Genomic DNA, 14,804 nt, shown 5'->3' on the forward strand with positions numbered 1-14,804 from the left:
AGGTAAAAACACTGTGAATTTGCAGGGAAACTGCAAAAGGGTATCCATAAAATGGAGCCAGAAATTATGCTAAATAGAATAGTGTTTATTATAAAGTCTTATACACTTATCTTGATTGGGCTAGTCCTTCAGTCATGTTTTCTAGACTTTTATATAAAAAAGAAAATGTGGGCCTCCCTGGTGGCGCAAGGGGTTAAGTTGCAGCACTGTGAAGCTATCTGCGGCCACTGCAGCATGAGTTAGATCCCTGGCCAGGGAGGTGATGCTCATGGTGTAGCAGACCTCTCCTGTCTTGCCCGCTGCTCCCTTCGGCAATGTATTTCAGTGGCTCTGCCTATTCTATTCTCCACAAGAAATGACCTACACCCCAGTTCTTGTATGTATAAATAAATAAATCTTTAAAAAAAAATCAGGAAACTAACGTTGATAAAATTACTCACCTTGAGAGTATTATAGAAATTGAGTTATTGCTATTTTGGAGAAAGGGCTTAGTCACATGTACAGTATACAGACTGCTAAAAATGGAAACATGGTGCTCTTATCCCACCAGAACTGTGTAAATATGAAATAGTACCAAGCCCAGGATCATGAGTGAAATCACAGCCATGATACTGAAGCAACTGGTTCTGCAGTGTGGGCACAAACCAATGAGCATGGATGAACACCTCACTCTCCCCACCTCCAGCCTTTCCCCTTGCACTCTCAGTTAGGGTATTGGAAAAATACATGAATCTTAGCTATAAATTGAGGATTATAGGAAACCAAAAATGAACATGGGTTAACCATGACTCACATTGTTTCCCTATAGAAAGTTCTTTCTAAATCACCTCCAATTAGTCTTTTAATTGCTCCTATTAGAATGTTGTTTTCAATTCCTACACATTTTAGACTTTGACAGCACTTGGCTCTCACTTAACAGTCAGCGAATTACCTTTCAGTTTTGTCTTTAAGATAGTTCGAATATCTAGCATCTGTCATAATCTATTAAGGCGGGATTGAAAGAGGTGTCCTAAACCCTAATTGAGATAGTGAAATTACTCAATTATAGCATACTGACCAGAAGTAATTGCTTGTGAAGCTCAACCTTTCTATGTTGAATTTATAACTGAAAGACAGTAGTTTATTAAGCATGGAAGAGTTCAGGGGGTCTCTCAGAGAGATATCTTTCTGGAAGTGTAATTACCTCTGATAACCAGAAAAGTTCTACCTTAGATGAGGCAAAGGTTTTTGTCCACCCATGAAGTCCCCACACCTAAAATAGAGACACACAGATTAATCTGTATGTTCAATACTGAGGATAGCTGTCTTCTATCTGTATACTATGCTACAGCCCCTTTATCTAGTCACTAGGCAAGCACTGAAATTTATAAGCCACTCACTTCTCATGAGAGCAAACTGTGTAATAAATACACCAGTGGATTCTTTTGCAGGGAGCCCCTGGCAGCTGGCCTGTACAGTATCTTCTTCTTCCATGGAGTACTAAGTCCAGAATTTCCCAGGGAAGGGCATTTTTGAATGACCTTGCCCAGGTCTCCTTTTAGTGGTGTAGGATCAGCTTCCAAAAAAAATATTTAGGTAGGCTTTTCCCAAGATGTCCAGAGTAGGCTTTTTCCAATATGTGTCATCTAAACGCATGGAACTAAGATCAATAGAAGTCCTGTGGGCCTTAGAAGAAACTATTACCATAACCTTAAAGAATGAAGACAAGTCAGATTTAGGGTCATCTCCAGAGACCACCTTTCATTATCTAAGAAACCTATCTTGAAGCAGGGCAAATATCTAGAGGCAAGGTTTTGTCCTGTGAAGTCATCTTTCCCTGGTCATGTAAAGTACCTCTCAATCTCTACTTTATTTTTAAAGATTTATTTATTTAAGCATACAAGAACTGAGGTACAGGCTAGAGGTGGGGGGAGGTGAGAGGATTCAGCAGAGACAGAATGGGGAGCAGAACAGGCAGACTGACTGAAATACACAGCTGAGGGGAGCAGCCAGTGAGACAGGAGAGGTCTGCTGGGCCATGTGTGTCACCTCCCTGGCTGGGGATCAAACTCTTGCAGTAATGGCTGGGGATTGCTTCATAGTGCTGAAGCTTAACCCCCTGTGCCACCAGGGAGGTCCCAATGTCTCTTTAATCCCTGAGACCCCTATGCCAATCCTTAGCTCAGCATAAATCTTCTTTATCCCATTTACTCTAGAATTTACAGCCATGTAAATTCTCCATAATACATAATTAAATTTAGTCTTTTTCTCCTACGAATCTTTCTGATGTTAATTTGTTTGTTGAGCAGTCCAGTAAGAACCCAAAGAGGTTGGGAAATTTCCTCTGCACCTTGGCAGCTGCTTTTCCCTGATGTGCCTGGAGACATTTCTCTGCTTACTCATAGCAGCCCAGGTATCAGGGAGGGGAATAGAGAAACCACCTTTCTCCCCACCTTTCTGAAATCTAAGTAGAGATTACAAGTGTCCAGCTGGTGACTGAAGCAGCTCAGGTGGAATCTCCGTAAACTGAACGTTCTAGATTGAGGATAGACTACAACACTTTAAACACAGGTATTGAAAATACGCTATAGCAGTTATTTCAGAAGGTGGAATGAGGAAAGCTCACTGAATTCTGAGAACTGGGGCCTAATCAGGTATCTCTGAGTTCAGCTGACAAATACGTATTGAGCTTCCATTTGCTGGGCATCTTCCATGTGTCCCATCCGCCCTATAGCTTTCCCAATCCTGTGACTAACAGTCTTTGTGCTGAGTTGCACACGGGATTGCCGGCTTACTAATTAACTCTTCTTAAAGTCATCCTTCCATTCAGGCGCTTGTGGATTGATTTGCACTCAGGAGAACTCCGGTTTAAAGAGCGCTTCCAGCTCCAAGTAGTCGGGGAGGGCAACAGTTCTGACTGGCACTGCGTCCTAAGGAGCTGGAGAGCTGCTGGGCCGGGCTTGACCTTGACCTGCCCTGCTGCCTCTCTTCTGCCCGCACTGGGATGGCGACGGTGACGGTGGAGCCCGCGGGCCGCTGCTGCTGGGACCAGCCGGTGCGCATCGCCGTGAGCGGCCTGGCCCCGGGGCAGCCCGTCACGCTGCGCGCGTCCCTGCGCGACGAGAAGGGCGCGCGCTTCCGGGCCCACGCGCGCTACTGCGCCGACGCCCGCGGCCTGCTGGACCTGGCGCGCGCGCCCGCGCTGGGGGCAGCTTCGCGGGGCTCGAGCCCATGGGGCTCCTCTGGGCCCTGGAGCCCGAGAAGCCTTTGCAGCGGCTGCTGAAGCGGGACGTGGAGACGCCCTTCGCCGTGGAGCTGGAGGTGCTGGACGGCCACGACCCGTGGACTGAGCGGCTCCTGGGCCGGACGGTGCACGAGCGCCACTTCCTGGGGCCCGGGGTGCGGCGGGAGCGGGTGCGCGCGGGCCGGGTGCGCGCCGCTCTCTTCCTGCCGCCAGGTGAGCAACCCTGTCCCAGACTGTTGTGGGGAACCCCATAGAGCCCTGAGACCCCGGTGGCCCCTGGTCTTGCCCGGGAACTACAGGAGTTTAGAACTACCTACCCTCCCTCTTCCTGCCCCTAATCCTCTACTGCTCCCACCCCCCAACCCTAACACACACCCGCACCGTGTAAACTCTAATATCAATCATGGATTATCCGTGGAAGTTTTCCTTTTTTCAGTTGCCCAGGGCTCCCTGGAGGCACTGTCACTCCCCTGGATGTACTCTGTAAATTGTAGACTACCACAGGTAGACTCTGTGGGACCCACCGGGATGTGCATCAGACTCTGATAGTAGGACCTGACTTCTGCCCAAGCGCAAGAGTGATTTTAGGTACCTTTCGCATTAAACTTCCGGGGAGACTTTATCCACAGGGGGAAGTCTTCCTCTATGATCATTAAAAAAAAAAAAATCCCTGATACCTCCTCCCCTCATCCCCAACCCTAGACAGTTAGTTAGTGTTTCTCAACTTGGGGAGAATTTTGCCTCCAATCCAGGGGACATTTGGCAATATCTGGAGACACTTTGGTTATCACAGCTGAGAGAGGGGTTGTTATTCACATCGAGTAGGTAGAGACCAGAGATGCTGCTAAACATCCTCAGTGCACAGGACACGTCCTCACATCAAAGAAATACCTTGCTCAAAATGTCTGCAGCATTAGGTAGTAAAACCCTAGTCTAAATATTGATGAGGGGCCTCCCCTGGTGCAGCGGTTGAGTGCTGGGCTGCGAGGTTGCCCGCTGCCTCTGCAGTGCAGGTTAGTTCCTCGCCCCGGGCGAGTGTCCCACAAAAATAAATAAATAAATAAACAAACAAACAAATAAATAAATAAATATTGATGAAAACAAGGTGCTTGCTAAGTAAAAGCAGCTTGGAAATAAGACCTGACCCTTTCCTTCCAACTAAATACCTGACTAAAACCCCCTATATAGAGAAATGTTTGTGTTGCCATAGCTCACAGAATCCCTAACTGAATTCTGTGATTATTCTCCAAAATAACAGTCCTTACTTTATTCTTAGAACTCTCCAGCAATTCACCGTGTTAACTGGTGACTATACACTCAACTGTAAATTCCTCGGACTGGAGTTTGTGTTATTCATCTCTATAGCTTTATATTCCTAGAGTCTTGTACAGGATTTTAGTAGGAGTGCAATACATCACACTCCATGGTATAAGAATCTAAAGAATTTCATTTAAAAACGCAGTACAAAACTTTCACCACCCAGTCATTGGAGCTAATATTCTGGTAAAGTCAGTCTTAACTATTTCATGGTTTCTACCATCAGCCCATTTAAAATTTATTGTTTTCTGTCTCAAAGCCTTTTGTAAATTATGTTGAAGGGTTCTGTCATATCACAAATATGTATTAATGGACTGTGCATAGTAGGATACAATAACTGGGAAAGTTGTGCATAAGCCTCACGTATTTACAGCCTAAGAGAGGACACAGGCAACAATATTTGCACCTTTAATAAGTGTGGTAAGTGCTCTGAGGGAGAAGTACAGACCCAGCATACTGATGAACGTGTAAGACACTAAGTAGGCATTGGGAATATCCTGGAGGACTTTGAGGAAGAGTGATCTAAACTTAGATTTGAAGACTAACCAGTCAACCAGGTCCAAAAAGGTGGAGCAGGGAGGAAAGTGTGTACAGTTGCACCCCATATCCAAGGGAGTTGGTTAAGGATCAACATGGACACCAAAATTTGAGAATGCACAGGTTCCTTATGTGACATGTCCATGCATTTAACACACCCATGCATTTAACCTACACACATCCTCTTGTATACTTTAAATCATCTCTAATTACTTATAATACCTATTATAAGTTACATAAATAGTTGTTACATAGTATTGATTAGGGAAGAAGAAGGAAAAAAAACACACCTGAACATAGTCAGTACAGACACAAACATCATAGACCAACTATATAGTACATATTTTCAATCCGTGATTGATTGAGTTCTCGCTGAAGATCCCTCAGATACAGAAGAACAACTGTTTCCATTTTCGGGGACCAAAGGAAATATGACACATTTAGGGATGGCATTCTTAAAGGCTGATGCAGAGGGTGTAGGAGATGCAAAGTATTTTCTAATAATCCCTATATAAGCAGACTACTTTCAGCTTTCAAAGCATTCTCAGATTTTTTTTTATTTTTTTTTTTGAGGAAAACAAGAAAGAAGATTTGGTGGAAATTGTATATCTCATATGTAATTTCAAATTTTTTTAAATGTATATTTGGTTATTTTGGGGGAAAAAATAAGGCATATTTGTTCTCTCTCCTTTCTTCCCAAAGCTTGTTAAAAAAAATAAATAAAACAAGTACTTCTATCCACTCCCACCCTTTACATCAAAAACATCTCTTTGCTCACCGCCAACAATCTGAAACTCAAGAATGCCTTTTGAGAGTCTAAAGCTCATGGCTTGTGGTGTTTTGCAGGCACAGGACCCTTTCCTGGGATCATTGATCTGTTTGGAAGTAGTGGAGGCCTTTGTGAATACAGGGCCAGCCTCCTGGCCAGACATGGTTTTGTTGTGCTTGCCCTGGCTTATTTCAGATTTGAAGATCTCCCTAAAAATTTGAGTGATATTCACCTGGAGTACTTTGAAGAAGCAGTGGACTTCATGCTACAGCACCCAAAGGTAGGTTCTGGTGCTCACCCAGATATAGAGGAGAGGGGGTAGAATGAAGACAGGGCCGAATCCCAAAGTCCTCCAGTACACCAAGGTCTGGAAATATGCCCTGAGATACAAATACTCCTTTAAACGTTACTAGGATTGGGCCTCCCCTGTGGCGCAGCGGGTTGAGCGCAGCACTGTGAAGCTGTCCGCAGCCTCTGCAGTGCGGATTCCATTCCAGCCGGCCAGGGAGAAACCCACATGGCGTGGCAGACTGCTCCTGTCTCGCCCGCTGCTCCCCTCAGCAGTGTATTTCGGTCCATCTGCCTGTTCTGCTCCCTGCTCTGTCTCTGGTGAATCTTCTCACCCTCCTATGCCTCTGGCCTGTACCCCAGTTCTTGTATAAAAATAAATAAATCTTTAAAAAAAAAAAAGGTTACTAAGATTATTATTTCCACTTCTATGTCTCTCTCTCTAATACCTTAAGACTTGACTATTTGGTTTTCTTTAATTCCTGACCATAATTCAACTTTCAGCTGGACTAAAAGTTATTAATCTTGAGTTCTGGTTCTGCATGTACTACCAAGTGACCTTATAATCCTGAGTAAGGGAATTGTCCTCTCTGGGGTTCAGTTTTTCTTACTTATAAGATTAATGTAAATGTGTAGAGGGAAAACTGATTTTTAAATAGTGGCATTTGAACAGGTACAGTGCAGTTGATGACATTAAGGAATCAATTTTGTTAGGTGTGACAATGGTATTATGTTTTATAGAGAGAATTCCTATTTAAGACTGGAAAAAATTACATTTTGATATGATTATGAATGGTATATAGATTCTTTGCTACTGTTTAGACGTAAAGAGACTCAAATTTTCTAATGGTAAAGAATAGATATTTAGCATACCTGTAAAATGGTCTCACTGTTAGAATTCAGGGAATGGTCACTTAGCAGAGCTGCTAAAATTCAGATGATATTCAACTGTGATTTGTTATCTAGGGGTGATGAGGCTCTGGGAAAAAGAAGAGAGATCAATATATATTATCAGTTTTGCCCTTAATCTTGGGAAAAAGAGGCTTCTGTCTTGGATCTCTGGCTTCAGATGACCAAATTCTGACCTTCCTTGGTGGCATCCCTGTTCACTGGATAAGGAGTCTCAGGGTCCAAAAGAGTGTGTCCACCTGGTACCACATGCCCTGCTCCCAGGCCCTTGGCATCTGGAATCCCAGAATTCTCTGATGAAGAGTACTGATCCTGCTTCCAGGTCCTATGCCTCTTTGTGGGTCCATCAGTGTGAATACACTCAGACTTTAAACATGTAATCTGGGATGTCCACATATGTATAAGAGGTCCCTCAATGTGCTTGACTGAGCCAGGGATGGGAGGAGAAGGACAGCGGGATAAGGATTAGGCACTAGACAGGGACTGACTCTCCCCCATGCCACATTGTAGTACATAACTCTAAGGAGTTTTCAAATTTAAAATCATGAACCTGATGCTATAAATTGTTATGGAGGTATGTTTATCAAAGTAGGATAAAAATATTTTATTTAACTAGTTTTTCATTTGATTTATAACTTTTAAATATTTAGGTATAGGGTATATGGGCTTCGGTGTATACTCTTTTTTTTTTAAAAAAGATTTATTTATTTTTATACAAGATCTGGGGTATAGGCCAGAGGCGTGGGAGGGTGAGAAGATTCACCAGAGACAGAGCTGGGAGCACAACAAGCAGATGGACCGAAATACACTGCTGAGGGGAGCAGTGGGCGAGACAGGAGAGGTCTGCTGAGCCATAAGGGTATTTCCCTGGCTGGCCAGGAATCAAATCCACACTGTAGAGGCTGCAGACAGCTTCACAGTGCTGCACTCAACCCGCTGCGCCACTGGGGAGGCCGGGTGTATACTCTTGATCCATTCCCTATAAATGTTTATGGAAGGTCTTTGTACTAGGAAATCAATTGATTTGCTTATTAAACTTTGTGGATTGTTGTATAAAGAAAGCAAATAACATTTGAGAAAGCTTCCTAAAGAATGTAAAAATCATTGACATTTCCATGTATGAATTTTAGTGTTATTCTCTCTCTTTCTCTCCACCAGGTGAAAGGCCCCAGCATTGGGCTTCTTGGCTTCTCCAAAGGAGGTGATCTGTGTCTCTCAATGGCCTCTTTCTTGAAAGGCATCTCAGCTACTATACTTATCAATGCCTGTGTGGCCAACTCAATGGTGCCTCTGCATTACAAGGACATGATTATTCCTAGTCTTTCCTGTAAGTCAGACAAATATAAAATAACTGAGACAGGCCTTTTTGATTTTATGGATACTTGGGACAATCCCCTGGAGGAACCCAACACCCAAAGTATTATTCCATTGGAAAAGGCCCAGGGGCCCTTCCTGTTTATTGTGGGTGTGGATGATCGTAGCTGGAATAGTGAATTCTATGCTCAGATAGCCTCTGAACGGTTACAAGCACATGGGAAAAACAGACCTCAGATAATCTGCTACTCAGGAACTGGTCATTGTATTGACCCACCTTATTTTCCTCCTTCTACAGCCTCTGTGCATGCAGTGTTGAACCAAGCAGTGTTCTACGGGGGTGAGCCAAGGGCTCACACAAGGGCACAGGTAGATGCCTGGCAGGAAATTCAAACTTTCTTCCATAAACATCTCAATGATAAAAAGTCTGTTAAGCCTAGCAAACTATAACATTGTACTTACAGGCCAGATATATTAATAAAATTCAGATATATTAATAAAATTCAGATTCATATACATACTTGGGTTTCTAGAGCACCTAAAAAACTTTTTTTAACAGAGCAACCATCTCGGCTTCTTTGTCAGATCCTACTGGGTTCTCAGCCTTTTTAACACTCCCCTCTTCATTGGGTGCACTCCTTTCTCCCCTGAACTTTACCGTATCTGTAGTGTCTAAAGTATTAACCCTAGTCTATTGGACCAGTCTTTTTTTTTTAAGATTTTTTTTAAATTTATGCATACAAGAACAGGGGTACAGGCCAGAGGTGTGGGTTGGGGGTGGTGGTGAGTGGATTCACCAGAGACAGAGTGGGGAACAGAACAGGCAGACTGCTGCACCTCCCCCTGCAGTGACCATTAGGGCTAACCGTCCCTAGGTCCGGCTGGGCAACCAGCGCGCAAGGGGAGAACAGCATAACACCCTGAAGCAGAGGAAGCATAGCGGAAGTTCCCTGAAAAAACAGAAGCTTATCAAAAGATAACGACCACCAGGAACCACTACAAGAATGCTAAAAATCTTATCCGGTCTTTCTAGAACTACAAACTTTAATCCCTTATTTGTCTTTCTAAACTTCCTTCTTTCTTCTATAAAAGTCATTGCTTGTTATGTAGATCACCTCCCTGATGGTGATAGACTGAGCCCATGAGCAAGCTGATTTCATTGATATTCATTGTCCCTGTGCCTTTGGAAAACATATATATATTGGTCACAAACTCAAAGAAAATTACACTCAGATTTTCACTCTTGAAGTGTGTCTGTTTGTCATTTCTTTCACCGACGCCCTGACCACCCTGCACTCTTCTCTCAACCCTGAGGTGGCCTCATCGTCTACTGCTGTGCTGGTACACTGCTGAGGGGAGCAGCAGGCGAGACAGGAGAAATCTGCTGTGCCTTGTGGGTTAGCTACCTGGCCGGCCACAGATTGAACTCCTGCGGTACTGCAGTGGCTGCAGATAGCTTCATAGTGCTATGACTTAACCCCTTGTGCCACCAGGGAGGCCTGTAGGGCCAGTCTTAAAGGGAAGAAACATGGAAAAGAAGGAAAGAAGAAATATGGGAAATAAGGGAAAAAATATTTGCCCAACTCTCAATTGCTGGCTTATCTTCAGCCTTGTGTTCTTATTCTGAGAGAATGAACTATACTGTTTTGGGTTTTTTAAAAAGATTTATTTATTTATGCATACAAGAACTGGAGTACAGGCCAGAGGTGTGTGTGTGGGGGTGTTACAGAATAGGCAGACTAACTGAAATACACTGCTGTGGGGAGCAGCAGGTGAGGCAGGAGAGGTCTGCTGTGCCATGTGGGTTGCTCCCTGGCTGGCCAGGAATCAAACTTGTGCTGCAGAGGCTTCAGACAGCTTCATAGTGCTGTGCTTAACCCCTTGTGCCACTAGGGAGGCCCTGAACTATATTGTTGAGTTCCATTTCTCCTTTGCACCCTAACTGGCAGGCTCTGCAGTGCAGGTTCCATTCCTGGCGGGCAGGGGAGAGACCCACATGGCGTGTCAGACCTCTCCTGCCTCCTTCGAGTCTGCCTGTTCTGCTCCCTGCTCTGTCTCTGGTGAATCTCTCACCCTCCCATGCCTCTGACCTGTACCCCAGTTCTTGTATAAGTAAATAAATCTTTAAAAAAAAAATAGACTCTGCTTTCTTCCTGCTGGCACATTCAGCGTATACATAGAGATAGGTGTTTAATGAAAAAATATGGTTTTATGTTTTGAATTTAATGCCTTTTCTTTTCTCCACATTTTAAATATTTTCTACACATTTAAAATATTTAAAATATTTAAATATTCCCCACATTTAAATATTAAAACAGGATTATATATAATTTGTACAATGTATCCCTCTGTAGTGCTGTCTGGTCTGATACGTTTAAACTTTGACCTTGGCAATGTTTCTTAATCCGGAGCAAAAATAATTTCAGGGAAGGAAAGGAATTTGGCAGGAACCTAGTACACTTGAGCTCCTTCAATCAGGTTTAGGGAACTATTAATATATCCCCTGGTGGCCTGAGATGGATTTTAGAGAAGGCAACCGGCCAGCATTTTTCGTCTGAAATCATTAAGTTCTCTTTCCCCTGAAGTCGAGGAGAAAGCTGGAGGGGTGGGGAGCCCCTGCCTCTTTCAGGTCGTCCCTCCGTTGGAGCGCCACAGCATGGCTGACCCCGGGCCCTCCCAAGTCGCCCCTTCTGGCTGCCCCTAGCTGAGCGGCGCGGCTGGGCTGGAGCCAGGTCCTCGCGCCCGCCAGCCACGCCCCTCGGGCCCTCCCGGTCCCGCCCCGGCCCGCCCCGCGGGGCTGCGTCCCCGAGCCTGACCCTGCGTCCCGAGGGCCCTGGGCTGCGTGGTTTTAGCTGGGGTCAAAGTCGCAAAGTTCCCGGAGCCATGTGGGGGCCGGCGCGGGCCGGCTTCCGAGCCCCTGGGAAGCCCCTGCAGCTCCGGAGGTCGTTGCTCACATCAGCACTTTTCTCCCAAAAGACCGCGACCCTGACCGTCACGCCCAAGACTGGGCTGGCCGACGAGGTCCTGGATATTCAAGTGGAAGGTTTAGGCCCCAGAGAGCGGGTGACCCTGCGGGCATCGGCTGCGAGCCACCGCGGCCGCCACTTCCACTCGCTCGCCCACTATGAGGCGGACGTCCGCGGGGGGCTGCACCTGGCCAGGGACCCCGCTCTGGGCGGTGACTTCACCGGCGTGGAGCCTATGGGGCTGCTGTGGAGTCTCACGCCGGCCGAGGATCTCTTTCTCGGGCAGATGCCGAGGGGCGTAATGAAAAACCCTCTCAAAGTGGAGGTGACTGTCCACCACATGTCGCGGCAGCCAGGGGAGCAGCTGGGCCCCGCGCTGGCCTCTGCCCAGATCCAGCGCTGGTTCGCCAGCCCGGAATTGAGCCGCACTCGGCTGCAAACCGGCCGCCTGCGGGGCGTCTTCTTGCTGCCCCCAGGTGCGTGAGGCCTTTTCTGCAAAGTGAATTTAAGGAATTGACTTACAAGAGCTGGTTAGCTTTGTTATGTGCAAACAAAGCGAGTGACTTAAAGCCCTTATTTTGCTGCCTAGACACCAAGTGGGACGTTCATTCCCCTAAATGGTGACTGGGACCTAAATGTAATTGCCGAGTGTAACTTTCTGCTGCCATCTGCCTCCTTGCAAACTCCTAGTGCTGCAGACGCTATTTCCTGTGAGCTTACACCGTGCATGCTTGCCATACTAAACATAAATTGCTGTAAAGGTTCTCGCATTAAATGCTTATTTGCTTGTCTCTACCAGGCAAGTGTTCTTTGTGTTAATTTAGTGAAAGTGAGTATCTTTCATTGGTATCTGTTCAAGCCTCAAAATGATTGGAGTCTTATTATATTCACTCTTTTATACTCTTTCATGTTGGGATAAAAGTGATTTATTTTTTATATTAAAGATCATCTTTTTGTTGTTGTCTGACATACACTAATGCCTTAACTTGGAGACCTTACCCATAATGAGAAAACTTTTATTGCTCATTTCAGAGGTGAAAGAACAACTTCATCTTGTAAATGAGGGAACTAGAGGTCTGAAGTGTTTAAAACAAATCAAACAGCTAGGTGATGCTAAAATTAAGGTGCATTCTTTGAGCTCCAAATTTTGAGTTTTTAGGAATTTCATAAGCAATGCTGAGCAAATGAATGAATGAAATAATTGGGTCTGCTTATTTTTAAAAGCCCAGTGTGATTTTTATCCTACTTTCACTGTTAGGGTCTTTAGGAACAATTGAGAATCTTTTAAATGAGTTTTTTAAAACATTTTCATAGCTGGGGAGGGCGGTGCATTAAAAAAGAAAAACTTATAAGATCCTAGAAAATTCCCACATAGGGGATTAAATTACTGAATTGAAACAAAATAAACAAGTCCTTAGTTATTTTAATTACCTTAATGTGGCAATCAAGTAGGTATTTTGAAGCCTCTGGTAGGAAAACTATTACTGGGATGACTTGAAGATATGTATGGTGTCTTTTTTTTTTTTAATTTGCAACACTTTAAGTTCAGGTATACAGCTTCTCACCTCAACTGTGTGTGTGTGTGTGTGTGTGTCTATATATGTTATGACTTTTTTCCTGTTTTGTTTTAGGCTTTCTGAAAAATAGCCCAAACAAATGTCTATTTCAATCATAACAATAAACCTATTTTAATCCAAAAAGATGTTTCTTTTCACAGCAAATAGACATTTAAGAAAGAAAAAAGATAAATTATATGGTTAGAATTGTATTATTAGAAAGTATTAGCTGGGTATCACAGTCCATTAACTGTTCTGTCATCTAATCCAATATTAACTCCTTTCCTGGTTTATAGGAGATGGTCCTTTTCCTGGTTTGATTGATATGTTTGGTGATGGAGGATTAAATGAATCTCGAGCAAGTCTCCTGTCTTGTCGAGGTTTTGCTACTCTGGCTTTGCCATTTTTTGGCTATGAAGATCTACCTCCAATTATGAAGAACTTAAATTTAGATTACTTTGAGGAAGCAGCTAAATTTGTGCAAAGTCACCCAAAGGTGAGTGGGATGATAGAGAGAAATGTGTTTAAAATTAATTCTTTAAGGTAAAAGAGTAAATAAAGTGGTACTAATGGGTTGGAAAATGTCAATAAAAAATACCCGTTAAATGAATTAATGAATGGATGGATAAATAAATACATAAATGAGCTCTTTGATAAGTACTTTAAAAACTTTTCTTTGTCGAGGGCTTTATGACTGCATTAACAATCATGTTTCCTTTCCCTCCCTCTCTCTCTCCCTCCCCACCTGCCTCTGCCTGTCTCTCTCTTCTTGCTTGTTGTCTTTTTCTTCAATCTCCAGGTCAAAGGTCCAAACATTGGAGTAATTGGTTCTGGCAAAGGGGCAGAATTGGCATTTTCCATGGCTAGCTTTCTTCCCAATATAGCTGCAGTTGTGAGCATCAATGGCTGCATCTCTAACACAGCTACTGCCCTTACATGTGGTAGATTCGTCCTGCCAGGACTACCTTTTAACCTGGACAAAATCTCTGCCACTGATTCAGGAGTATATGATGTCAAAGAAGCGCTAGAGGACCCCTTGAATCCAGCCTATCAGGAGAGCCGAATCCCCCTTGAAAAAGCCAGTGCCCATTTCCTTTTCATCGTTGGAGAGGATGACAGACATTGGAAGAGCTCTGCTTATGCTGCCATAGCTATGAAGCACCTCACAGAGCATGGGAAGACAAATTTTACACTCTTAAACTATCCTAATGCTGGCCACAGAATAGATCCCCCTTACAGCCCTTTTTTCTCTGTAGCCCTGGATCCTGTATTAGGTTTGCCTGTTTTGGGAGGTGGACAACTCAAAGCTCATGCTGTTGCTCAGATTGAGTCTTGGAAGAAGATCTTGGAGTTTCTGCACTTGCATCTAGGGTGAAGCCTAACAAACTAGACTATAATGTTTAGAATATGCTCAAAATAAGTTAAGGGACAGGTTGGATATTTTTGACAAAGGACATTAAGATCTAGACTTCTCATGGGCATCTGCAAGTTTTTATAAGTAAAAGCACTCGCTTCAAGTCCATCAGAGCCTGTAGCTTCAATATTCTTTTAAGTTTCTCCAGGTTTGCTTTCTTTGAGCTTCAACTCAAGTAATTGCTAAATGGAAACCAGTTTTCAATATATTTCCCCCCTTCCCATTTATGCTCCCTGTTACATTATGTGCTATATACCAGTTTTAAAAGAGCTGCTATGTGAAAATTAGTTTGCTCTGTCTATCACAGAGGTTTTGAACACGGGTGTGAATACATGAAAAGAAACCAGGTTTTATGATGAGCAACCACTGAGTTGTAATAACTTTTTTATTATAGTCAGAAGCTGAAGTGGATTCTAATAAGATGACCCAGAGGCTAATTTGTGGAAGACTGAAGACACAGAATCCTTTCTGCTGTTAAGCAGACTTTTTTTCCCTACTTGTCACCCATTGT

At 43.9% G+C, this 14,804-nt stretch overlaps 2 protein-coding genes across 2 annotated transcripts; both read left to right on the forward strand.

Moving 5' to 3' along the window:
• The first annotated feature begins 2,953 nt into the window (after positions 1 to 2,953).
• Positions 2,954 to 9,640, forward strand: LOC119239272 (acyl-coenzyme A thioesterase 6-like). The gene is given in 5 exon segments (XM_054691543.1): positions 2,954 to 3,179; positions 3,182 to 3,436; positions 5,924 to 6,126; positions 8,202 to 8,370; positions 8,656 to 9,640. Coding segments are annotated over 5 exon segments (975 nt in total). The 5' UTR covers positions 2,954 to 2,983; the 3' UTR covers positions 8,808 to 9,640.
• A 1,600-nt stretch (positions 9,641 to 11,240) lies between these two features.
• Positions 11,241 to 14,469, forward strand: LOC129145409 (acyl-coenzyme A thioesterase 1-like). Its single transcript, XM_054692875.1, has 3 exons — positions 11,241 to 11,799; positions 13,176 to 13,375; positions 13,679 to 14,469. The coding sequence occupies exons 1-3, from the start codon at positions 11,241 to 11,243 to the stop codon at positions 14,252 to 14,254; spliced, it is 1,335 nt and encodes a 444-aa protein (XP_054548850.1). The 3' UTR covers positions 14,255 to 14,469.
• The last annotated feature ends 335 nt before the right edge of the window (positions 14,470 to 14,804 follow it).

This window comes from Talpa occidentalis, unplaced genomic scaffold, assembly GCF_014898055.3.
Source record: "Talpa occidentalis isolate TD23 unplaced genomic scaffold, MPIMG_talOcc4v2.1 talOcc4.11, whole genome shotgun sequence".
NCBI lineage: Eukaryota > Metazoa > Chordata > Mammalia > Eulipotyphla > Talpidae > Talpa > Talpa occidentalis.

Bases quoted from the DNA above. Each gene is read 5' to 3' on its own strand.
- LOC129145409 (XM_054692875.1), top strand. From the start codon at position 11,241: ATGTGGGGGCCGGCGCGGGCCGGCTTCCGAGCCCCTGGGAAGCCCCTG. The intron at 11,800-13,175 runs GTGCGTGAGGCC...CCTGGTTTATAG, and splicing joins CGTCTTCTTGCTGCCCCCAG to GAGATGGTCCTTTTCCTGGT. The intron at 13,376-13,678 runs GTGAGTGGGATG...TTCAATCTCCAG, and splicing joins TTGTGCAAAGTCACCCAAAG to GTCAAAGGTCCAAACATTGG.